Raw genomic sequence first — 24,947 nt, 5'->3', positions numbered from 1 at the left:
TTGGGGCGGACAATGCCGGGTGGGCACCGGCCTATGCAGACAAAGCGCTCCCAGCGCTAGAGGGGTGACCACAGCGCTCCCAAGCGCTGCAAGCAAAATAAAGCGCTCTTAAGCGCTAAACAGCAATCAAAAGCGCTCCCAGGCGCTAGGGGCCAACAAGTCCAGCAAAAGTCCTTTCAAGGGGCAGGGGGGCAAGGCTGGGCCCAGAGCCAGCACACTGGGTCTCCAGGCAGGGAGACTCCCCAAGTGGCGGTCCTCTGGCCCAGCAGCAGCAACAGCCCCCTCTGGCAGGATCCAAAAGTAGAACATTTTCTAAGGGGACACAGCCCCTTCTTTATACTGTAAAATCCTTTGTTTCAAGGTGCAGGGTGGGGGGAAAACCAGTCGCAGCTGGTTCTGGAGCACTCTTGATGGCCCAACCACCCATTTCATTCACTGGGGAGGCTAGGGTCGTTAGACACACCACAGGGGGGCGGAGCCAGCATTGTGTGGGGAAAACCCAGCCCATCCAGGACACAGGTACACTCCTCCCACACATCACTCATGCTAATCTCCCACTCACCACCGGGCAAACCCATCTAGACTTCCTGGAGCCTGGCATGCCAGCCAGCTCCAGCCAATCACGCTCCAGCACCCTCACAGCACATGCACACATATCTCAATGTCCAGAAGTAGCACTTCCCTTCTAGACACATACATGCCGCAGACACCATCTCGCAGCATTCACTCTCACGAGTTTACACATACTAAACTCGAGCCTGCACTCCCCACGCATCAGGAACTACCAGGGACACACACATTCCCCATGCATTCCTATGGGAGGGCAGGCCAGCCATACTACACGCACGCACTTTCACTCTGGGACTCAGGGGAAAGTGCGCAGAGACCCAAAAATCACTGACACAGGGTCACACATAAGGCAAAAAGTCTAGGGGTGAACCTGCCAGAAGGGCCAAGTCCAACACTCCCATTCAGTTACATTTCTTCTACCATGATCTGCCTAGACCCTGCGCTGACATCCCTGAATGAGTGTTGTCTGCAGCAAGAGTCTATATGGCTTGAGTCCCTGCTTAATGCTGTTACATGGCTAATAGGCCCTGTTAAATGCGGACACAAAATGAAGGTTAAGGGACACCCTTCCTAGTTTGGCAAAGTATATTCATGGCATCTCCAAACTTTGGATTTGTTATTAAACAGTAAGATGAGGAAGAATGGAGACGGGCTGCTTTAGTTATGCAGCAGTGGCCTTTTTAGCAGACACCAAGTGACTGTCTCTACCTAAAAACTACTAAATGGCTTGATGCAGGGTGTCTGACACCTGTCAGGGACATTGGGGCAGGCAGGGACTACTGCGGCACAACCATGGAAGCTGAGTTTATTTCCCATTAATGTTTTGGGCCCATTTATCTATGTCTTGGGCTAACTACAACCCTTCCCACGCTTAACTCTCAGAGTATCCAGGGCAGTCAGTCACAGGCTTCTCAGGAAGAAAGTGTATAAGTGCTTTTGCTCAGCACACATCAATCAACCATCAGATAACATAATCTTAATGTGTAGCCCAGTGCTTGCCTTTAAAAGAATACAAGTACTTTAATCACACAATTTCACTAATCACCACTCAATTCAGTGATTACACAAGTTACTGCCTTTGAGTGCAGTCCCCCTAGAGGAGCTATCCCTTCCCTGCTCCCTCTCTACTCCCAGATAATTCCTTTAGCTCTATGTTTCCCTTCTATTGAATTAAGTTGTAGCATGATCAGATCTAGTTGCAGTTTTTTTGCATGCCACAGTCAAATATGCTTAGTTTATTGGGGTCTTACCCCTTCAGGCAACATGGTACACTTAACTAATCATCTCGGGTGGCCTATTGCCAGCAGTGTCCTTCCTGTTGATAACTCTCATACCCTCCAATATGTTGATCAGATCTGTGCACACACACAGCCTTGACTGGAGACAGAGCAGCACCAGGATCAGTGCATTTGTGATCCAAGCCGCAGCAGACTTTTGTTGATAAGGTGATTTGGCTTCACTTTGGCCAAAACACATATGCAGCGGATCAGGTGGCCAAGAAAACAGTCCCAAGACATAATGGAGAGATATGATGAATAGCCAAATTATTATTATTTTTTATATTATACCCTGATTTAAGGTGCCAGACTGTAGGTGAGAACACAGCACTCATGTGAAAACACTGCACATGTACGTTGGAATTTATCTTTCTACAGGTGAATGGTAATTTTGCGGTGTGTCAGCCAGACTCATCCTAGACATCCCCTGCCAAGCTCACATTTCCGGTCACCTGAAAGACCTCCACTGGCTCCCCGTCAACAAGAGAATAATGTTCCGTCTCCTCACCCACGCTCACAAAGCCCTCTACGACCTAGGACCCGAATACCTCAACACGCGCCTGTCCTTTTAGACCCCCACCCGCCAACTACGATCGTCCAATCAAGCCCTCGCCGCAATTCCACGCATCAAAAGATCCTCCATGGGGGGAAGATCCTTCTCCTACTTAGCGGCCAAGACCTGAAATTCTCTCCCCTCCCACCTCCGCCTTACACAGAACCACCTCTCCTTCAGAAACAACTAAAAACTTGGATATTCGATAAGTAATGTACCCTCCTCCCTCAAGCACCTTGAGACCCTCTGGGTGAGTAGTGCTCTATACAAATTTTAAACTTGAACTTGAACTTGAACTTTATCATCATCAGAATCATGAATTAGTCTATGTGCTATTTTGAGAGATTTTAATTCTTATTGAACGTGAGCATGCACAGGCATGTTATAGCGGTATAGAGCATCATGAGCATGCACAGGCATGTTATAACGGTATAGAGCATCATATCATGGAGGCAGAAATGAGGGTCTCAACAGTGGAAGATACAGTTGCCACCCTCCAAACAAAGATGAACAAACTCACCGTGGTGTCGCAGGAGCTGGCTTCCAGGGTGGAGGATGCGGAGGATGCGGAGTCTTCATCACTCGGTGGCTCACAGACCTCCTGCTGAAAGATTTCCTGTCCTCTGCCTTTGTGGTGGAGCAGGCTCATTGGGCCCTGACACAAAAACCTCCCCCAGGTGCGGCTCCTAGGCCGGTAGTCGCCAAAATCCTGAACTATGCTGACAGAGATGCAATTTTGCATTATGCCACAACTCATAAGGACAGTATCCAACATGAGTCCAGCTCCATCATGGTGTTTCCGGATTACACCTGCCTGGTCCAACAGCAGCGCCAGTCTTTCACTGCGGCAAGGCACTGGCTTCGAGACTTAAATATACAATACACGCTGCTATATCCAGCTAGGATGCGAGTGATCTACAACTCCAAGTCGTTTTTCTTTGGCACTCCTGAGGCCGTCTTCGCTTGGACAGATGAGCGCCCCCAGCTCCGGTCGGGTTCACCACCATTAGTAGATCAGATTCTTCACAGAGCTCGCGAAGCCAACGGCCACAGAGAACCAAATCCAAGAAACAACGGGGTTCAGGATCGGACAGGATGTCAGCAAGCTTGGAGCAGCCCCCCTGAACATTTTGGAGCAGCACAGGTGACCAACAGCAATTTGACAGTGATAATTGTTTACTAAGCCTCTATATACAAAGTTTTCTCTAGGTGGGCATGGGGGCTGTGCCATGGGACTGCTGAGCGACAGACTTATTGTGCCCCTCTTGTTCTCATGTTTCTAGGGTGGGTAGGGTCTTTTTGATGTGGGGGCGCGGGGTTCCTCTGTTGGGAGCCTTGTGTGCCTCACACCGCGACAGATGCTCCTAATTCTTGGCAGTGTAAGGTGGGGGGGGGGGGGTTTAAGGGAACGTAGTCTTAGTATGTTAGTGTTTTTATGTTATATGCAAACAGGCCATTTCGGTTTTGATCTCTCCTCTGCAATTGTTTTTAAATCAAGGGGAAATGGTGCTAGGTGATGTAACCCCTTTTGGAGACCTTACAGTAGTCTCATGGAACGTCAGGGGCCTACTAAACAAAGTGAAAAGGGGTGCCGTTTTGCGTCAGGCAAAGAGGTATGGGGCAGATATTCTACTTTTACAAGAGACCCACCTCCTAAGTACCAAAGCCCCATGTCTGGCCCGCTTCGGCTTTTATCATGTTTATCATGAAGGGTTTATCAGGGCTTCCAGGAGGGTGGCTATTTTAATACATCTCATGGTCCAGTTTCAGCACATAGTACACAAGGCTGATCATGGAGGTCAATTCCTCTTTGTCACAGGCACGCTGTACGGGGAACGGGTCACCATAGGCAGTATCTACGCCCCTCCCACCCTACGGACAGCCTTTATTGATAAGATCTCAGGAGTCTGGGGGGAACATACCTGAAGGCTTGACCCTGCTAGGGGGTGACTGGAACGATACAATGGGGTCACTGGACTGACAACACAGTGCACACAGCCCACTACTACCGGGCACCACAAAATTGCATATATTGGTCTCCACCTTGGGTTGGCTGACGTCTGGCGAGAATATCACCCTGCAGAACATAGCTACACATATTTGTCCGCAGTACATGGGTCGCAGTCCCGTTTAGACTATTTCTTTGCCCCTCGGGTGTTTCTTCACCGATTCTCACAGGTAACACATCTGCCCCGTGGGCTCTACAACCACTCTCCGGTTACCTTGCAATTCCACACATGCTCCTGGGAACCCCCCTTCCGCTGGTGCATGTCTCCCTGGCATCTGCGGTGCCCTGCTTATCAGAATATGCTTCACATGGCGATCACACCTACCTGGACGATAATGGTTGCTCTGCCCCTTCTCAGTCTATTTTATGTAAGGCCCTAAAGCTAACAATTCGGGGTACTGAAATCAGTTATCGCACCAAAGAAAAACATGCATGGCTGGAGCAACTAAAGGCTTTAGAGTTACGCCAGACGACGCTGGCTTCGCAGCTTAACTCGGACCCTAGCCCTACTATACAGCAAAACCTGATACAGGTGCAACAGGAACTACGCAATTACTCATGGGCGAGGCCAAAGAGATCTGGGAAGCCTCACAACATCAGGTTTATCAATGTGGCAACAAGTCCAGCAGGATGCTCCATTGGCTCTGCCAAGCAGATACTCCCCCGGCGGTCGTACCCACTATTCGGGGCATTGATGGGTCCTTGCACACATCCCTGGAGGGTGTTGCTGAGGAATTCGCGAGACACTTCTCAACGCTCTATGCACGACATGAACATATCTCGGCCGAACTCATAGTGAAATTCCTCGCTGACATTCCGCGGCTCCTTGGTCATCTACGAGAGCAATTGGAAGCCCCAATTACAGTGGATGAACTGACTGGTGCCCTCACCGCGCTTCACCCCGGACACACCCCTGGCCCTAATGGATTCCCTATGGAATATCTACGGCCGAACATATACCTCTTGGGGCCCCATTTGTTAGGAGGCCACGGAACCTACCATTCTGCCCCGGGATTGGCGACACGCAAAAAAAATGGTGTTATTTCTCAAGCCCCGCCGCCCTCCAGACGACCCCTCCTCCTACCGCCCCATCTCCCTTATTAACTTCGAACCCAAATTGTTGGGAAAAGTCCTTGCCGATCGCCTGCATGCATGTGTAATGGATCTGGTACACCTCGATCAGTCAGGTTTGATGCTGCAAAGAGCCACTTGCCACAATATCGGGAGAGTACATAACGCTATGGCGGCAACCCCAGCACTCGGTCGGCCGGCCGCCATGCTCCTCACCGATATTGACAAAGCGTTTGACTTGCTGAGCTCGGTGACTCTTTTCAAATTGCTCGGGGCGATCAACTCTGGGCCGCGCTTCCTGGCGTATGTACGCCTGTTATACACCGACCTGATGGCATCGTCTGTATGCATCGCGGGTTATCGCTCCCACCCCTTCCCTATCCAAAGAGGTACTCAACAGGGCTGCCCCCTGTCCCCATTATTTTTTGCCCTTGCAATTGAGCCCTTAGCGTTGTGGGTCAGAAGGGACCCGGTACTCCGGGCTTTTTGACTGGTCACGGTCGAGATCGGACTGCATCGCGTTATATGCGGACGATGTCCTCTTTTTCATAACTGATCCCTGGTACTCTGGGCCCCGCATATTAGAAATCCTCAAGAGTGTTTGGAGGAACTACAGGCCTACACACAAATCCCACCAGATCTATTCTATTTCCAGTGTGCTAACACCAGGGTCGCGATGCGTGGACCTCACAACTCTCCCGGGCAACGGATGGTTTCAAATAGCTCAGCATTTTCGTGTTCCCGTGCCCCAAAGTTTCCTGGGCACATAATATCACGCCACTGCTAACAAGTCTCAATGGCGAAACAGCAATATGGTCTTCTCTTCCACTCTCCCTATACAGGCACTCAGCCATCTTTAAGATGGTGTCGCTGCCCCGGGTCTTGTATCGCCTTCAAAACTTCACATACCCTATTCCACGCTCCTCGTTCGCAGAAGTTGCCACCATACAAAATACTTTTCTCTGGAATGGTGATGAAGTTAGAGTTGCTCTCCGCACCTGTGCGCAATCTACAAATTGTGGGGGGATTGCAGCTGCGGACTTTTACTCATATTATGTAGTGTCTCACATACTCGTGGTGAATGAATGGTGGTATAACTCCCTCACGGATCCGGCATATTTATTTATTTTATTTATTTATTTATACGATTTATATAGCGCGCAAATACCCTGGGGTGTCTCTGCGCTGAAAGTGGCTGAAGAGACGCTAGATGGTCTTACTGGTTGAAGAGCCATGTTTTTATCGGTTTTCGGAATAACATCAAGGATGGACTGTTTTTAATATGGAGGGGGAGAGTATTCCACAATCTGGATACCCCCACTATGAATCGTCTGTGTCCCCAGGCCACTTTTTTTGTACGCAGGATTGGGAGCAGGTGCGCCGTGGATGAGCGTGGGGATCTTTTGGGAGTATATATGCGCAAAGCTTTTTTTAAGAACTCCGGCCCTATATTGATCATTGCTTTATAAGCAATGCACAGAGCCTTGAATTTAGTGCGGCTTCTGACCGGGAGCCAGTGAAGTTGACGAATGATGGGAGATATTGAGGTGAACATTGGGGTGCGGGTCAGAATTCTTGCTGCCGCGTTCTGGATTAACTGCATTTTATTAAGGACTTTCTCATGTGCATTTAATAGAAGTCAATTGCAGTAATCAACCTTAGATAGTACTAAGGTACACATGAGGGTCTTGCCAGCACTGGGAGGAAGAAAAGGCAGGAGTTTTCTAACCATTCTAAGGGTGTAAAAAGAGGAGGAGACAACAGCATTTGCATGGCTGACAAAAGATGGCTTGTCGTCAAATATTACCCCTACGTTCCTGACCTTGGTAACAGGTAGTGGAGGGGGACCCAGATCAGAAGGCCACCATGCTGGTAGTAGCCACCAAGTTTGACTGGTGGCTACTAGAGGATACACGGTCGATCAAAATGGCATGATCGACCGTGTCAAAGGCTGCGGACAAGTCCAATAATATCAGGACTGCCGCGCCGCCTTGATCGATGATCATTCTGATTTCGTCCGATGCCTTTATGAGTGCCGTTTCTGTCCCATGACCCTTCCTAAACCTAAATTGGGTGTCATCCAGGAGATTGTTCTGGTCAATATAATGAGACAACTGGATATTCATGATTTTTTCGAATATTTTGGAAGGGAAGAGAAGCGATCGGTCTGTAGCTTTTAGGTTCTGCGGGATCAAGATTGTTTTTTTTTTAATAAGGGCTTAATGATGGCTTTTTTCCAAATGGATGGATAGGAACCTGGGAGGAACATGGAGTTACATATTTTAGTAAGAGCAGGTCCTATAAGGTTAGAGACAGACTAGAGTATGGAAGGTGGGCATGGGTCGAGGGGGGATCCTGATTTAGTGGTTGCTATTAGTTGTGCTGCCTGTGTCGGGGAGATTTGACTAAATTTGCGAAAAGAGACGGAGGAGGAGCTGGGGCTAGGGTAGTGACTAGGATGATCAGTGACAGCCTTGGATGCAAAGTTGGAATAGATGTCATTGACCTTTTCCTTGAAAAAGTCAGCCAGGGAATTACATAGATTTTGGGAAGGTTCTGTGGTTGCACTTGCCGGTGGAATAGATAGTTTTGTTACTACTTGATAAAGTTGTTTGGCGGAAATTTGAGCTGATTCTATTTGTGTAAGATAGAAGTTGCTTTTTTCTGTGATTAGAAGCTTTCTATATGTGGCAAGTTCTTTTTTATACCCAGCTCTATCATTGTTATCATAATGTTTGCGCCATCGCCTTTCTAAATTTCTACAACATTGCCTTTCCAGTCTAAGGGTTTCTGAGAACCAGGGGGCAGATGGTGAAGTACGGTTGGGCAACATGTTCTTAGAAGGTGCTAAAGTAGTAAAGGCATTATGTAGCCAACGACAATAGTTGTTGGAGGCTCTATGTGGGTTTGTTATGTCATCCGGTTGAGTGGATGAAAGGGTTGTCTGTAGGGTCGAGACATCGATGTTCTTCCAGTCTCAAAATTGAACAGGGGAGCGAGAAGTGACATGTGAGTTTTTGTGATTAGTTGTCATGATGGTAAACATAACTGCCGAGTGATCTGTCCAGGATATTGGTATAACTGTTGAAGAAGCAATATGGGAGTTATTGGTAAATAAACCATCAAGGGTGTGTCCCGCTTGAGGAGTGGGTACTGTAATCAATTGTCGAAGACCTGCTGATAGAAGGTCCGAGGTTAAAACTAAGGAGTCTTTGTCAGTGGTGGTTTCTAAATGGAAATTAAAGTCTCCTAATATAGTGTAATCAGGAGTAGTGGATATAGGTTCTAATAAGCTGTTAAGAGCTGCAAGGAATTCAGTCTGGGGATTAGGTGGGCGATAGAGAAGGGTTCCTTTAAAGGATTGAGAATGAGAAAGCATAATTGAGAAAGTTAATGCTTCTGTAAATGGGAAGTCAATAGATTCTATTTTAGTCACAAACTTTTTCCTATATATAATTGCTATACCACCACCTTTTTTATTTGAGGATCTGTCCTGTGTGACTACTTGGTAGCCATCGGGGGTGGCAATGCAGAAGTCCGGGCCGGATGCTTGGTCTGCCCAGGTTTCTGTTATAAAAAGGAGATCAATGTTATGACTAGTTATCATTTCAAAGATTTCATATTTATGTTTTACAAGTGAACGAGCATTGATGAGCGAGCATTGAATGTATTGGAAATCATTTGCTCCCATAGATAAGTTATCCGTTTGTTGGTGGAAAGGTAGGATCATTTTATAGGAGCAGTTGGGACACTGAGTGGATAATAAGGTAAAGAGGGAATCGGAATTAAAATAGGGGCATCGAGAAATGCAGGTGGTGTTCCCAATATCCATGAGTAGGGAGCTAGTGTAGGTTATTACCTTATCTCCAGTTAGGGGTCTCGGAGGGCCAAGGGATATGGCCCTTGGCGCGATCCAGGTGCGGACGGGCGCAGACGGGCTTCCCTTTGGCGCGGCTTTGGTGCGCCTGCGGCGCATCCGGTAGATTATGTGCAATATATTGTCTAGCCCCTCCTCCAGCTAGACCGCAACCTCTGCTCCTGTCAGGCTCCGGGACTGACCCAAGATGGCGCCCTGCCCTCCACACAAACGGCAATGCAGCCGCGATGGACCGGGGCACGGGGAGCACACCTCGCACCAGGTAGGAAAGGGAAATCTAAAATGGTGTTGCAGCAGCAATTGGAACTGTTAAAAATTGATTTAAAAATGCGAGTGAACATAGTAAAAATGAGCAATTAGGCGATCAGTAAAGCAGAAGAGTACACAGTAATCTTAATCATTACAATCAAGTGCCTCGCAGTCTGCCCCTCAGCGTTCAGCGGAATCGTAGGAGCTGCCACCACCTAATACTACCGCCTCGTGCTTCGTTCTGTCAGCCAAGATATAGTCTAGCCCCTTCTCCAGCTAGACCGCAACCTCTGGTCCTGTCGGGCTCCGGGACTGACCCAAGATGGCGCCCTGCCCTCCACACAAACGGCAATGCAGCCACGATGGACCGGGGCAGGGGGAGCACACTTCGCTCCAGATAGGAAAGGGAAATCAAAAATGGTGTTGCAGCAGCAATTGGAACTGTTAAAAATTAATTTAAAAATGCAAGTGAAAATAGTCAAAACGAGCAATTAGGCGATCAGTAAAGCAGAAGAGTACACAGTAATCTTAGTCATTACAATCAAGTGCCTCGCAGTCTGGCCCTCAGCATTAAGCGGAATCGTAGGAGCTGCCACCACCTACTACTACCGTGATAGAGCACGCAGTGATGGAGCGGGTTCCCCTCCTTCATCTTTTATACAGTGCTACACACCTACAGTTTGTGCCGCCAGCAGGTAGAGTTGTGATACAGCTGTGGCGGGGTAAAGTCCGACAAATGGGCTGGAATGGGAAACTCACCCAGAAAGCCCCCCTGTGGCAGGGTACATACCTCTGCCCAGTGGCCGCTCTGAAGGGGTTCCGGGGGTGGGACCTGGTGGGGATCTCGACCCTCAGGGATGTGTTGGGGGGCACCACATTGAAATCCTTCCCACAACTACAGGCTGATTTCGACCTCCATAGAACACAATTCTACAAATGTCTTCAACTTCGACATGCACTCACCCCCCTGATTTGCACACTGGAGACCCCCAGGAATTTCACCCCCTGGAGGGCCGCCTGCTGATGGGCGACCTTGGCCTCCACAAGATCAGGCAAATATATCAGACTCTGACAACCCACACACCAACTACCCTTGACAAGACACGACTTGCGTGGCAGGCCGACACCCCAGACCTGACTGATGATGACTGGGCGGAAGCCATCGCTAGCCTGAGGGGTTCGGCGGTCTACATGCGATACCGTCTAATACAGTTCAAATACTTACACCGGTCGTACTGTACCCGGACTGGCTCTGGCGAATGTGAGTTATTCAGTCCCCCACATGTCTGAGGTGGACCGGGAGGAGGGAACATTTCTGCACACGGTATGGAGCTGTATGGTGGTGCACCCCTTTTGTCGCAGGATTCAGTCCTGCCTGAATGAGGTACTATCGCGGGAGCTCTCACTTGACCAGTGACTCTTCCTCTTACACAGCACTGACGACATTGGGGGAATAGGTACATGCAGCACTTACTGTTTCTGGCTCCTACTATTACCATGAGGGACATAGCACAACTGTGGACAGCAACATCGCACCAGACCTTGGGTAAATGGGAGACTGAGTTAGACAGATGTATGGGGCCCAAGATAGCTGTGTTCCTTGCCCGGGGATGCCCTGCAAAACACCGAAAGATCTGGACCCAATGGACGACATATCGAGGAATCGAACTTCCCCCCCTGCCGGATACGGACCCCTTGATCTTTATTGCACATTACTCTCTACTTCACCTTGACCGGGCTATGCAGCGCCATTTGTATATGAATATCGATGTCACTATGCCGTATGCACTAATATGGAGATTGAACTGTCTGTGCATTGTTTCACCTGCATGTTTGGCAGGTGTTGATTGATGGCAGAAATGTGGTTATTTGTGTGCACATCATCCTTTCTCTCCTACAGGTCACTGTAGGGCTATTGCCCATCCTCTCGAATTATAACCCAATAAAATTTGTTGTTAAAAAAAAAAAACTCAAAATCTGAACCGGCCACATTCTTGCTAAGTCTGTTCTTCTGTTTCCCAAACTCTAGTCTGGACAAACAGAAATGTTTAAAGTATTTATTTTAGATTCAAAATGTGTTGTTTTGAGTCTCTATATATGCAAAGCGCATAGGTCAGATGGCCTAATGCATGTTGGTGGGGTTCCTCTGGGGATCGGGCCGCCGTAGGGTGGCGCTCAAGACCCTGATGAGATCAAAAGCGGAGGGCGGCCTAGCGGTGCCGGACTTCGAAAAATACTATCTAGCGGCTCAATTGCAAACCTTTACTCAGGAGGTAGCGAGAGAGTTCCGGGGCCCGGAAGATGGGAGAGGTAGGGGAATGCCCAGACATATTATCTCCTACATTACATTACGCCAGCGCTTAGCTCTGAAAGACCTTACGCTCGAGGAACGGACTATACAGCTGTGCTGGAATCGTGCACATGGCCGGGGGGAGCTGCAACTCCTGTATGCTCCAGAGATTCCGTTGGGGATGATCACTGACTTGCCGCACTGTGGTGACTGGTCGCGCCTACGGCACTGGGAAGATGCAGGGTTGCAATTAGTGGGAGACCTCTACGAAGATGGGGTGTTACTGCCCTTCCAGGAGATTCTAGACCGCTTTGACGTTCCCCGAGGCGACTTCCTCCTTCACACAGCAGTTATTCGAGCAATTCAGACACACTGGAAGAGAGGTATGGAGGAACCGCCAACATCACCGGTGTGCCAATATGTTATGATGTCCTCGGGGACGGTCAAGGCGGTCACGTGTTTATATACTAGATTAATCAATGAGGGATTGCCCCCGCTCAACATACTACGGAACCGGTGGGAAGCCGACATAGGGAAAGATATACCGGAAACAGCGTGGGCACAACTAATGCGTCGTGCCTGGAAAGGCACGCGCCACGCCCGGTTTCAATTGGTTCACTTTTACGTACTTCACAGGGCCTACCTGACTCCGGCGAAAATCCAACAATACTTCGCCTCAGACACGGCGGCTTGCCCCAGATGCCGATCTCCTGCTGCGGACCTTATACATATTCTGTGGTCCTGCCCAGCGCTATCTTCCTACTGGCTCCTGATAGGGGACACCCTCAATAGGGTCACTGGGAGATCCCTGACCTTTGACGCGGCGGTGGGGATCCTACATTGGTTCCCTCATACCCCTAAAAACAAGATCTCTAGTAAGTTTATTGACCTCGGGCTCATTCTAGCAAAGAGAGAGATAACCAGGCATTGGAAGGCACGAGTTGGTCCAACAGGCACTAAATGGCACAATGAACTTCTGAAGTGGGCTACGGGGGAGAGCACCTTGCGATACCAGCTGGCGAGGCGACAGCAGAATGAGAGGGCGCTAGAAGCTGCACTGGAATGGGAGACTTTAGTGCAGGCCTTGCGAGATTACAGCGTTTCCAGCGATTCCGAGAGTGATGAAGCAGCACAACCTGAGTCCCATTAGGTGTCCATAACACTGGTTTCCACGCAGTTGATTAAGGTTTCCATCCACAAGCTCGTCTTACACACACACCACACTGATGGCGGGACTGGGCGGGGGGAGGGGGGTAGTTGGAGGTAGGGGGGTGCGTAGATCGCTTTCATTTCATTTTACTATCATTCTGAGTCCTTTCACGTTAAGTGGTTAGTCCCCGCTCCTCCGGGGGACGTTGGGTTGGGAGGGTGTTAGGGGGGGGGGGTTTAGGATGATTTAGAAAAGCAGATGAAGATTGCTCGTTTATTTGGATCAACCCCAGCAAACTACCAGATCCCCGTATGCGATCTTATCGCAGACGCCGCCCGACCCTCGGGTTGTGGGCTGAATGGCTGTGTATGGGAAGTACCTCCTCACGGGGGATCTGATGATTTTCTTTTCCTTTGAAGCTATGTCGCTGATCTGTCATGTAACTTTGGCTAATTCCTGCAATAAAAATATATTTAAAAAAAAAAAAAAAAGTCAGATGGCCTAATGCATAACAAATACGTTCAATACCAATATTTTAGGATAGAAAGTGTCAAAAGAGAGAAGGAAAAATCCTACAGCTAGATCCGGCCACGTCCACCAGAGGCAAATCTGGTGCGAGTAAGCGGGTGCAGGACCCGTTAACAATGTCCAAGTAACCGGCGTTAGTAGTAAAACTTCAGTAAACTAGCCCTCCACATACCCGATTTTCCAAGTTTATTCATCCTGAATAAAGTTGGAAAATCGGATTTGTGGAGTGTGAGTTTAATGGAGTTTCACTCATAACGCTGGTTACTTTGGACCAGTGCTTTAATGGGCTGGTCCTCACCGGTACCGAGTACCTGCACTTTTATATTTTCTCCCCTTGAGTACCGGGACCTTCCCTCGGACAAGGAGAGTACCGGTACTCATAAAGGTCCGACTTTGATGCGGTTGGTGCTGCGCTTCTGAGCTCCATCCTTGGAAGCACCTTCTGCATGTCCTGCATAAAATGAAGTGCCTTTCAAACCGAGCTGAAGCATGGGCTGAGCTGGTTCAAAAACCCAAAAGAGCTGCGTGTGCCTCTCTGGAACTTAGGAGAGGAGAAGTATCGCTGCAGGGTGCCTTCCAAAGGGAAGCATGAGCCGAGCCCTGGAACAGTTTGCGATGTAAATTATACAAGAAACATTACTTAAAATAGGATAAAGTCTCTTCAAAATTAAAAACAAACATATTTCTTTAGCATAGTACAACTTTGACATTAATAGGTCACATTATACAATATTGAGGTATAGTGAAGAAAAAGGAAGATTTGTGAAAGAAAATATTAGCCTAAGATCACAGAGTTTGGTTAAGTGGTGAAGCAGGGAGATATCCCAGGTTTTCTTGTTTCACTTTGTACATATCAGCCACTAAATGAGTATCTTTGTGCATAAGGGTACAGGGAGTGCAGCAGGCAGAAGCCACATGAAATGTTGGCTCTTTTTGGGATCGAAGTTCCAAGAGAACCTTGAGTTGATCCAGAACCCAGGATCTGGTTCAAGCCTGACTTGACCTGTAAGTGGCTCACACACCTCTAGGCAAATGTACTTTAAAAATAGCTTTTCATGAGGCTAACTCTAGCTTTATTAATCAGGCAAATGCCAAGGGTTTGCAGCAGAAAGTGGGCGCAGTCGCAAATAGCAAAGTCTGAATGTAATTATTTTTTTTAAATCTGCCGCAAAGAATTTAACAAGACAAATGGGATAATAAATGTATTCTGCTTTGCTTAACTCATCACAACATGCTGCATTTCAAAATATTACTTGATACAGAGATCTTTGCATATCCTCTAAATTCTCAGGGACAGTGGCACTTTAATAACTCTGGTGGTTAATGCACTTGCTGGAAATATCTGTGTGCATTCTTCTAATAAAAGGTTTGACTGAACATAAAATAGCATAGAGGATCAATGTGCCTGCTGTAACGCACAGCATGAAACATGCTGATCACAGATTTCTTTGTTATACAGAACACTGTTGGTTACTGTTTTTGCTGCAGGGATCATGGTGTTAGCTGCAGGTCACGAGTTAAAATCTTTGTCATATAGTTTAGTGATTCATGATCCTGCATCACTACCCGGCAAACGTAAGGAAACTTGCTGTTTTTTTCTCTCAATATTTTTATTATTATAAGGTTGCTAAAAAAAGTTACTTTGGTTAATATTAAGGACTTATTGGTGAGTACCGTATACATGGTTAGACATTCTTACAATGCATGCATATTTTTTGCATACAGAGCTTAGAAAGTTTAGAAGTAGCTCCGCCCCTTGCCCTGCCCAAAACTCCACCCCTCAGTCCACTGCTTATTTTTGGTGAGTACCTGCACTTATTTTCTTTCCATTTAAAGCACTGCTTTAGGCATATATAACATTTGTGGCGTTAACGTGGTGGATATAGCATGCATGATGGTCTTAATTGACAGCTTTCTGCTCAAGTTCCCAGCCTTGACTGTTCTTCCTCATCATTCTACCTCCGTGAGGTATATTTAATCAGCAGTAGACAGCGTCCCCGCCTTTAAAAATAAATAAGTAAAATAAAAGGGTACACGGGAACACAACACCCCGTTTCCCCTGTGGCTAAGCGGGCTAGTCCTTATTAGAATTGTAATTTGCACGGGTAGCTCTCACATACCTTCAGCCAACACATGGTTAGGCTAAAGTTCTCCTCCTCCAAAGACACCTCCAAGTCTAACTCACACCCTTGCCTTCGTTTGAAGGAAGACCTCCCATTACTGGAAAGTCTTTTGGCCAGGAGTATGGTCTTCCTCCCCAGTGTGTTTTGATAGTTTAAATGTTTAGTAATATCCTAATCACCTGTGTATGGTACCCTTTTGGAACTTGCACACGTCACTTTTGTTTTATAACACACTGTTCGCTACCTCACACATTTTGTTTGTTTTAGATACTTGCACAAGTGCCTCCATTGCCTACGTAACGTTTGTTCTTGTGATGGAGTGTCTGCCTTTTATTGCAGTACTATTCTTCGACTTGTTTTTTGTACATCTTTGTAACCTGCACCCATTCACTTTTTTTTCTCATGTAATGCACCGACTGCTACCTCATGTATTTTTGGTTGCTCACTAGTGTCACTTTTGATCCATGTAACGTATTGTATGCATCTGTATTTTGTTCTTGTATTTCATTATTGGTCCTTATGTGAAGCGCTCTGACACCTTCGGGTAAAGTCCGCGCTATATAAAATTGCATAAATAAATAAATAAATAAATAAATAAATTCCCAAAACACAATACCCGCACCTCTGTGGTCCTCGCATATCACATAAAAACACTTCTCATGCAGCCTCAAAAATAAACAACACCCTTCCAACGACACTGCACGTTATGGCTGCTATCCATGTGGATAAGTGGTTCAGTGCCCCACATAAGCGCTATAAAAAAGCTACAATACAGCGGACATCCATTTTGCTCCGATGACATCTGAATAGTAGTGGGAGGCTAAAGGTAAGTGTGAGCCTAAACGAGGAGCTTCGTGCCAAGCCCGGATAGCTGCCAGCAGCCCCCGGGGCACACCACTGCACTTTGAGCGCTGGCTCGGTGTTGTCACCTGCCCGTTACTTCTGTCAGACGTCAGCATCCCCATTAAACCCCACGTCCATGTTTTTTCACCAGTTGTAAACAAGAATGAATAATGGATGCGCTCTGACCCCTCGGGGGTGCTGGTGGACCTCCGGGGGCCCTGCCCGCGTCCGCCACAACGTGTCACGCAGAGCGCTCCCTGGAGCGGTCCCTGGCTCGGGTCCACGTCGCCCGGAGGTGGCCAGCCTTGCGGTCAGATCAATACGCGCAGTGTCGGTCCCGCTGGTGATTCCGCTGCTCAGTGTTTATGAGCAGCTGTCAGGGCAGGGCGCCCTCCCGTTACCCCTCCGGTGCCTTCTCTGCCTCGGCCGGGGCAGCCAGCGGCGTCCCCGGGCTCCTTCCAGCCAGAGAGCCGGGCTCCTGCAGCCTCCTCCCGGCTGCAGCAGCGCTGACGGCCCCGCCTCGGCCAAGCAGCACCCGCCGCTTCTTACCTGGTGCCCCCGACGTTCAGCTGGATGATCTCCCCGATGCCCGAGGCCAGGCAGCCTCCTCCTCCCGCCCCGGCGCCGCCGTTCTCGGCCATGGCTTCCCCGCCGTCCGCTTCCTGCTGCAGCAGCAGCCGCGGGAGCAGCCCCGGCCCGCTGCGGCCGCTTGAGCTCCCGGAGCCGAGGAATGGAGAGAGCAGGGAGGGAGGAGGCGCTGGGCGGGATCGGGGCCGGGATAGCGGCATGGGAAGGAGGGAGCGAGCGCCCGGAGTCACATAGCAGCGGGAGAGGAGTTTACAGGAGGACTCGGGGCTCTGTTATTGGCATTTTTTGGTCATGTACAATTTCTGAAGTAATAAAAACGTCCTTTTTACTCGTTAGATCCACACTTTAAACATACGTTCGACAAAGGCTGGGTACAGCTGAATTTGAATTTCTCAAGGAACAATCAATTCGAACCTCTGGTTTCCAGTGAAAGTGTCTTCCAGGCAAGTTTGACCGGTTTCTAGATCCATGGACGATTGGGCCACAGCAGAAGAAACTGTACATAGGGGGCAAAGGCAAACCCCTCTTGGGGCCCTGGTGGCAGTACTATATAGAATACTATAGCAAAGAGTATTGTGGTTTACATATCGATTGGCAATTACATTAAATGTGTCATGGCTTATCGTTAAATGGTAATACAATAGGATATGACTGTGCACAGCGAAAATTCAAAGCCCTTTTTAGGTCGAAGGCCTAAAAGGCTGCGCTTGCGCAGTCTTAGGCCGGAGATTTAATGAGTCTGAGTAGCGCCGAAGGTCCCGCCTCCGTGCCCCATCTCTCCTTCATTGGCTGGCTTCCTAAACGGAGGCCAGCCATTGGAGGAGAGATCAGTCACTCCAATGTAGCCCCGTCCTTTTCGGATTTGGGGGCGTGATTTTTTGCGTTCTTTAGACAGTGACGTTGTCCGTCACTCAGAACCACAAAACCACGCCCCCAAATCCGAAAAAATCTCGGGGCTTTTTTCAGCCATTTTGAAGCTCGCTTCGAGCCCTCCGGAGGTTGGTTTGGGTCGTGTGCTTCTGTTTTCCTGCGTGCCCCGATGTCCGTGTGTGCCTTCTTTCCCCTGTCTGTTTCGGTGGGCGTCTCTGCGTCTCCCCCGGTCTGTTTCCCACCCCCTCCCGCTCTCCGTGTATTTTCCCATTTTGAAGCTCGCTTCGAGCCCTCCGGAGGTCGGTCATGAAAAGAACATGATTCAAAATTATTTTATTTTTACTTTTCTAGTGCGGAAAACAAATTATGTTATACCTCCGTTTGAATTATGATTTTTTTTTTCATTTGCGCTCTCCTACAATCTTAATATCAGCTGTAACATTACCATACCACTATTGTGTAGCATTCCTATAGCGGCGTTTGCTATGCTTCCGTTGAACCCCATGTCTAAACAGTTCTCGCATTTCAAGGTAGCCCCCTCCCCGCCGGTGTATGAAGTGACGTCACGTCACCAGGCTCGACTCAGGCTAGTCCGTCGTCCATGCCTATGGTGTGGCATCTGTGCGGGTGCCGCTGATGGCGGCGGGCGCGCGCCTCTGTGGGTGACAGCTGGATTCGGGGGCTCGTAGGTGCTCCCATGCTTTGTGCCCATGGGCTGCCGGTCCGCGCTGCGGGTGACTCTGCTCACCTTTTGGCTGCTGCGCTGGGCGGCGGATCTTGTCAATGCGTTTCCAGGGGAAGGTGCCAGCGAGAGCCGGAGCCTCCGCTCCCTCCCCGGCTCAGGTGCTGATGTGACAGTGGAGGACGACGAGACGACAGCCGAGCAGGAATACTACGAGAGTGGGGCCCGTGACGACCGCCCGTCCAGGTGAGCGAGGGGGCTGGTGTTGCAAGCCAAGTGGTGCAGCTATCCCAGATAACTTTACAACTTGTACATTTGCATTTTTTTCTATTTGTATCTCTTCCCTGTGTGACTTTACAACTTGTACATTTGCATTTAATCCGAAGTCCGTATGTATCGCAACTGGTTCTTTTGTGAAGCGCCCTGACACCTTCTGTTAATGTTCGCGCTATAGAAAATCGCAATAAATAAAAAAAAGAGGTAACTGCACCCCCTTCCCCTTCTGCAGGGAAGGGGACGACAAGTAGAGCCGAAGGATACAACAACATGCACAAGATGGGATACAGTTAACCTGTATGTACATAGTGCAGTGCAAACAACAGTAGAACGTCACATGAGTTTGGGGCAATTAATGTGTCTGAGAATACAGTGCAGTCCAGTTTAGCTGAGTGTGCAGCCTATATAATGTGTATAATGCAGAAGGGGGATCGTGTAAATATCCTTTGCACCAGGCTGATGTCATGGTGCAGGGGTCGTTTGACATGAGGCCAGGGCAGCTTCTGAAGTGATGGGGTGCAACGCAGCTGAGGCTAGGGAGTGCATGCAATCTGGCAGGGCTTCCTTGTTTGAGGGGTGGGCATAGCGTCTGAAGGGCATTGCGGAGGTGGGAAGATGTACAGCTGACTCTATGAGGACGTGTGCCGTCTGAGCCCAGGTGAGGTACGTTGTACGGTTCTATTCGACATCCTAATCTGTGCGCCAGCCTGACTCGTGGTGTGCCATTTTGCACACACATTGACCCCGCTGCTTTTTTTTTTATAGACGGCTCATTCTTGATTGTCATAATTCAATAATATTGAAATGCAGCAGCAGAATGGGGGAATGAGAATTAATTACAAGTCATTTGCAGCCTGGGAATCATGTAATCCAAATTTGCAAAAGAACGAGACCTCTTTACCCTAGAGTCTTTCGAGTATATTTGTAAGGGAAAGCAGCACACGTGTAGTTGTCCAGTACCCTGTAGTATTTTCCTGTTGGAAAAGACAGTAGTCGCAGTGTCTAAGTGATATGCACAGTAGTTGGTCAGAATGAATCCCTAGCCCGGTAAGGAGATTGCAAGATGCATTGTTACATGCGATCTCGAATTAAGGTGTCTATCATATACTTCGTGAAGGTGTTCATACCTTCTCTATTCTTTGATCTATCATATTAGGGTGATGTCATACGTTTACTATATAATACCGAACTGAGTGGCATACCCACACCTTCCATTAGTATGCAACTAAACTCGCCTGTTTACCTTTTGAAGAAAGGGAGTTTGGTGGTTCGAGCCTCTGGTGCTAGCTAGCCTAGTAGTTTTTCATTTCATTATTGTCGGACCGGAAATGTCATTATGGGCAGTCATGCTTTACCTAAAAAGGAACTGTCATCTCCTGCGACTGCTAGCTCGCTGGCCTTCAGCAGACCCGTTGTTCTTTTGGTTGGGCGAAGGCAGTTATTGAAAAATAACGATATTACCCGATTGTTTTCAGAGTCATTAACCTGGCAACGTAAACATAGCACTACTTCATGCCTCAGGAAACAATTTGTTAACAGACTGGTTCTTGCACCTTGCTGCCTGTCTTCTCGCATGACTCCAAGCCATCACTCCCTTCTCACATGTACAAAGACAAGCTGTTGCAAGGTGCATTACAAAAGTGACAATCGTGAGCCAACAAATACAAGAGGTAGGAAACGGTGCATTACAAAAGTGACAATCGAAAGACCTGACCACCGCATAGTGTGCCGGAGTGCGGCCCACGTCCTGCCTAGCTGCCGCACGCCCCGCGTGGTCCCCGTGCCCACCCCACACGCACGGGCTCCCACTCCGCACCCCGAGCATCCCCACGCCCCTAACCCAGGACTCAGTTGGCACCTCTGCGCCAAGTGGTGCTAACACGCGACCATCGCCCGCCTTTCCCGTACTTCGGAAACAAAATGCTCTCCCCCAACAGCCTCCGACAGCACCTCACATCCCCTGCCATCTTCCGAGCCTCGCCTTCCCCGCAACAGTTCTTTTAGGCTGCCAATGATGCCCTGTACCCCCCAAGACCACCACCAGTCCCCATCCACCAGACCAACAACTCTCACCCTCACTACCTCATTCTTTTACGACCTCTTTATCTCACTACCTCACAAACTCACTCACTACCTCAATCACTCTCTCTCACTACCTCACTCTTTCTATCTCACTAACTCACTTTCACTCTCTCTTTCACTACCTCTTTCTCACTACAGCACAACATCACTCTATGCTTATATCTCACTACCTCACAACATCCCTCTCACTACCTCACTCTCTCTCACTACCTCACTCTCTCTCTATTTCAATACCTCACTCGCTCTCTCTATCTCACTCTCTCTCTGCTAATGCAATAGGTATCACATATGCAAAAAACAAAGCTAATGCCAATACAAATGACACTGCCATTTATTTAGGGATATAAAAAAATAATGAGCAATTCTAATAGCTCTACCTATAATATTGCCGAGACCATTGCATTGTAAATGCTTGTTTAATCTGTTGATCGTGCTCCTCCGGATTACTTCCCGCTCGGGAGTACAACAATTACACAAAAAAGTAGCACCGACACCAGTGTGTGTGGGTGTCTCCTAGGGCACTGATATTCGTAGGCTGTTGTACAACAGCAAAGTTTCCAAACAAAAACTTCAGCCAAAGTTCCAAAGGTATCAGTATTTTAATGTTGATTATTAAGATCCTTTAAGAGTGCCAATACTTCTTGACTCTCAAATTTGAAGTAATTCCATTGATTTCAATATTCAATGCTCATCCAACATAAATAACAGCAATTCCGCATTCCCAATGCATTTCGGCATTTGCCTTCATCAGGGGAAGTCTGTTGAATAAATCAAAGAATAGGTTGTACTATTCCGATTCCACTACCAAATTCTATCCATCACCAGGTTAATGAATCAGCAAGCATAAACATGATAACCAATAGTGAAAATAAGTAGTACAAAACGTGCAAAGAATATAGTTTTGATCTTAAGAGATACTGTTATGATGCTAAAAAAGCTGTATAACGTGCGAGAGTGGAAGTTACAGGATATGGATACAATCGCGTTTGACGCTCTGTAACTACATACACTAATGTAGGGTTATACACGTGTAGAATCACAAAATATGCTAACCAAAAATTAAAACGAAAATAAAATAAAATGAAACGTGAAATGCGTTATATAACTATTATCGCTAGCATTCAGTGCAACCGGTCTCTTCCAGGTGTAAACTCTATCAGTACTCGAAAGTATGAACTGAGGTGAGACCCTTATCCCTCACCACGAAACCACTTACCTACCTTCCCTTTTCCCTTTCTCTGGGCACAAATATTTTTAATACATGTGTATATCTATAAGACAGAGTTTTTTGTCATGTTTAAGCTTTGATGAGGATGTGATTAAATAACATCACTCACCAACCATCAGTATATTTGTGAATTTATTACTTTTGAATTATATGTTTTCTTTAAAGTGTAACTACTGGGACCTCTTTCCCTGCAACATTGACTACCCAGGTCCCAGTACTTTTGGGTTTACCCTTTCATGTAACGTCCTCTAAATTTTAGGCCTGTCTGCCATGGACGGGCACGGAAGAAGCTTTGAACCGATTCCATCAATGGTTGAACCAGCAAAGTGGAGATATCCAATTTACCATGCAGTCGAATCAAGAAAGAGTGGATTTCCTTGACATTACGATCTTCCATGAGGATAATAAGTTGGCAACGACTTTGTATCGAAAACATGCCGAGCAGAATTCATTGCTGCTTTATAACAGCCACCATCCGAGGGGGTTGAGAGACAATCTACCAGTGGGACAATTCCTTCGAATACGGCGTAATTGCTAGAAGAAAGAGGACTATTTCTCAGAATCTGAAGATCTGAGCACCAGGTTGATGGAAAGGGGATATCCGCGGAGACTCGTGAAGAGAGCTCAGAAACGGGCATGGTATAGCCCACGTGATGAACTCCTTACCCCACAGCCTAAACAAGATGACAATAAAGAGAGGATGATTTGTGTAACTACATTCTGTACACAAAGTAACAATATAAAAAGAATTGTCAACAAGTACTGGCCATTGGTATCTGAGGAGATTGGACAATCACAGTTACCCATGCATTATTTTAAAAAATCAAAAAGTATAAGAGATCATGTGGTGTGTTCCTTCCTGGAAACTCCGGAGCCCCCATCCTTACAAGCCATGTGGAACTTACCTATGACAACAGGCAACTACAAATGTGGACACTGCAAAGCTTGTCCCATGTGTTTACAAACTAAAAAGTTTATTTACAAACATCACAACATAGACTTGAAGACATTCACAAATTGTAACACGAACAATGTTATCTATTGCATTCTATGTCCGTGTGGTTTAGCCTACATAGGACAAACACAGCAGAAAGTCAAGGCACGCATCCTCCAGCATCAGAGTAGGATCAGATGTGAGGTGATTGGGGCACCATTGGTTGAACATTACAGAAGAGCAGGCCATACTGTAGAGCAGATACAATGGGTGGTCCTTGAAAGAGTATCCCTAGGACCCAGGGGTGGTAACATCAGTGCTATCCTTGACCTAAGGGAAAGTAAATGGATGAACCGTTTGAACACTATACAAGATGGGTTAAATGAACAAGACACTAGCTTTGCGCAGTTAGCATGCTTACATTAACTGTCTTTATGAAATGTATACATTTGTTTTCTGGTTATTTTCTTTTTTGGATCTCGCAGAAAGGAACAGAATGTTAATGTTTACAAGGTTTTCATGCAATGTTCTCTTACCTGTATGTTTACAAACGTGGTATTCATTAGAAATATGTGTAACCTAAAATTATGATGCTGTGGTACTCTGATGTCCGAGTATATAATGAATGATACTATCTAGCCCTCTGTGAATTCCATTTAGTTGTCATACCACCAGCATCAATTGTTACATTGTTCAGTAATTTTCGAATTTCATTGAGTTGTCATACCACCAGCATCTATCGTTACATTGTTCAGGAATTTCAAATGTGATTGAATATTTGCTTAACTTGATGTTCAGTTATGTAACCCTGAGAAGGACCTTCCACTATGATGTGACCCTCATTGACGTTTATAGTTTGCATCATCACTGAATAACCCATAATGTGAGATAACAAACCTGAGAATATGTGTGCCACTAATATTGAATCGGAATAATTACTGCTTTCATTAAACATAAACATTACGGGTGGTACCGAACGGATAACTCCAATTCCTCCGCACAATTACGTAATACGATCTGAGCTCCGTGTAAATCACCCCTCGTACTATTTTCGATTTGAGCTTAACTTGAGCCGGCCCTCGAACTACCATTCAGTAGTCTTTCTTTTAAACCACTAACGGTTCGGCATTGGCTAAATGATGAGGAGACATGTAGCTGCTGCACCAACACGCGCACGGCAGCTTTAAATAAGCGCGATGCGGTGACCGAGGTTTAACTCGTTTTGAGAAACCCAGCGAGCTAAGAGGCCCCAATTTCCTGAGATCCACAACCTGGAACCTGTGCTTTGACGAAAGTTAAAAGTCGGCATTGTTTACCAACACCACAAGTTGTTGAGGTGAGACAGTTAGACACGTCGTTCGTGGACCAATACAGCTTTGGTCTTAGTCTATGGGACAAGGTACTACCCACATTGATTTCCTTACTCCATTTCAGAAAGGCTGAACGTCACCCCCTGATTTAATGCTGGACATAATTACCTATGAAGTTTACCATATGAAGCTCGGCCTGAGTACATGAACTTCAGGTAATTACAAATATGATTTTTGTGGCGATGGATATCGCTGTATTCTCTGTGATAATATCACGAGGGACTTTCTATTAGCAATACCTCTTTTTCCTTAGAGATTGCCGTTGACGGGCATAGATTACACAGCACTACGGTGTATAAATGTGTTGATAAGATGTGGTTTTATCCTGGTTACGTTCTGGTTGGTTCATCCTCCTACGTATGACAGAATAACTTCTTT

At 47.3% G+C, this 24,947-nt stretch overlaps 1 protein-coding gene across 1 annotated transcript in view; it reads right to left on the bottom strand.

Annotated features, from left to right (window-relative positions):
- Positions 1–17,304, bottom strand: part of KCTD3 (potassium channel tetramerization domain containing 3) — a 319,588-nt gene extending 302,284 nt beyond the window's left edge. Inside the window, exon 1 of the mRNA XM_086927901.1 lies at positions 17,089–17,304. Coding sequence (XP_086784027.1) covers positions 17,089–17,180 — 92 coding nt within the window. The 5' untranslated portion in view covers positions 17,181–17,304. The remainder of the gene's footprint in view (positions 1–17,088) is intronic.
- Between the last annotated feature and the right edge of the window lie 7,643 nt (positions 17,305–24,947).

Source organism: Lissotriton vulgaris, chromosome 6, assembly GCF_964263255.1.
Source record: "Lissotriton vulgaris chromosome 6, aLisVul1.2, whole genome shotgun sequence".
Taxonomy (NCBI): domain Eukaryota; kingdom Metazoa; phylum Chordata; class Amphibia; order Caudata; family Salamandridae; genus Lissotriton; species Lissotriton vulgaris.
This window is presented reverse-complemented; position numbering and strand designations above follow the sequence as displayed.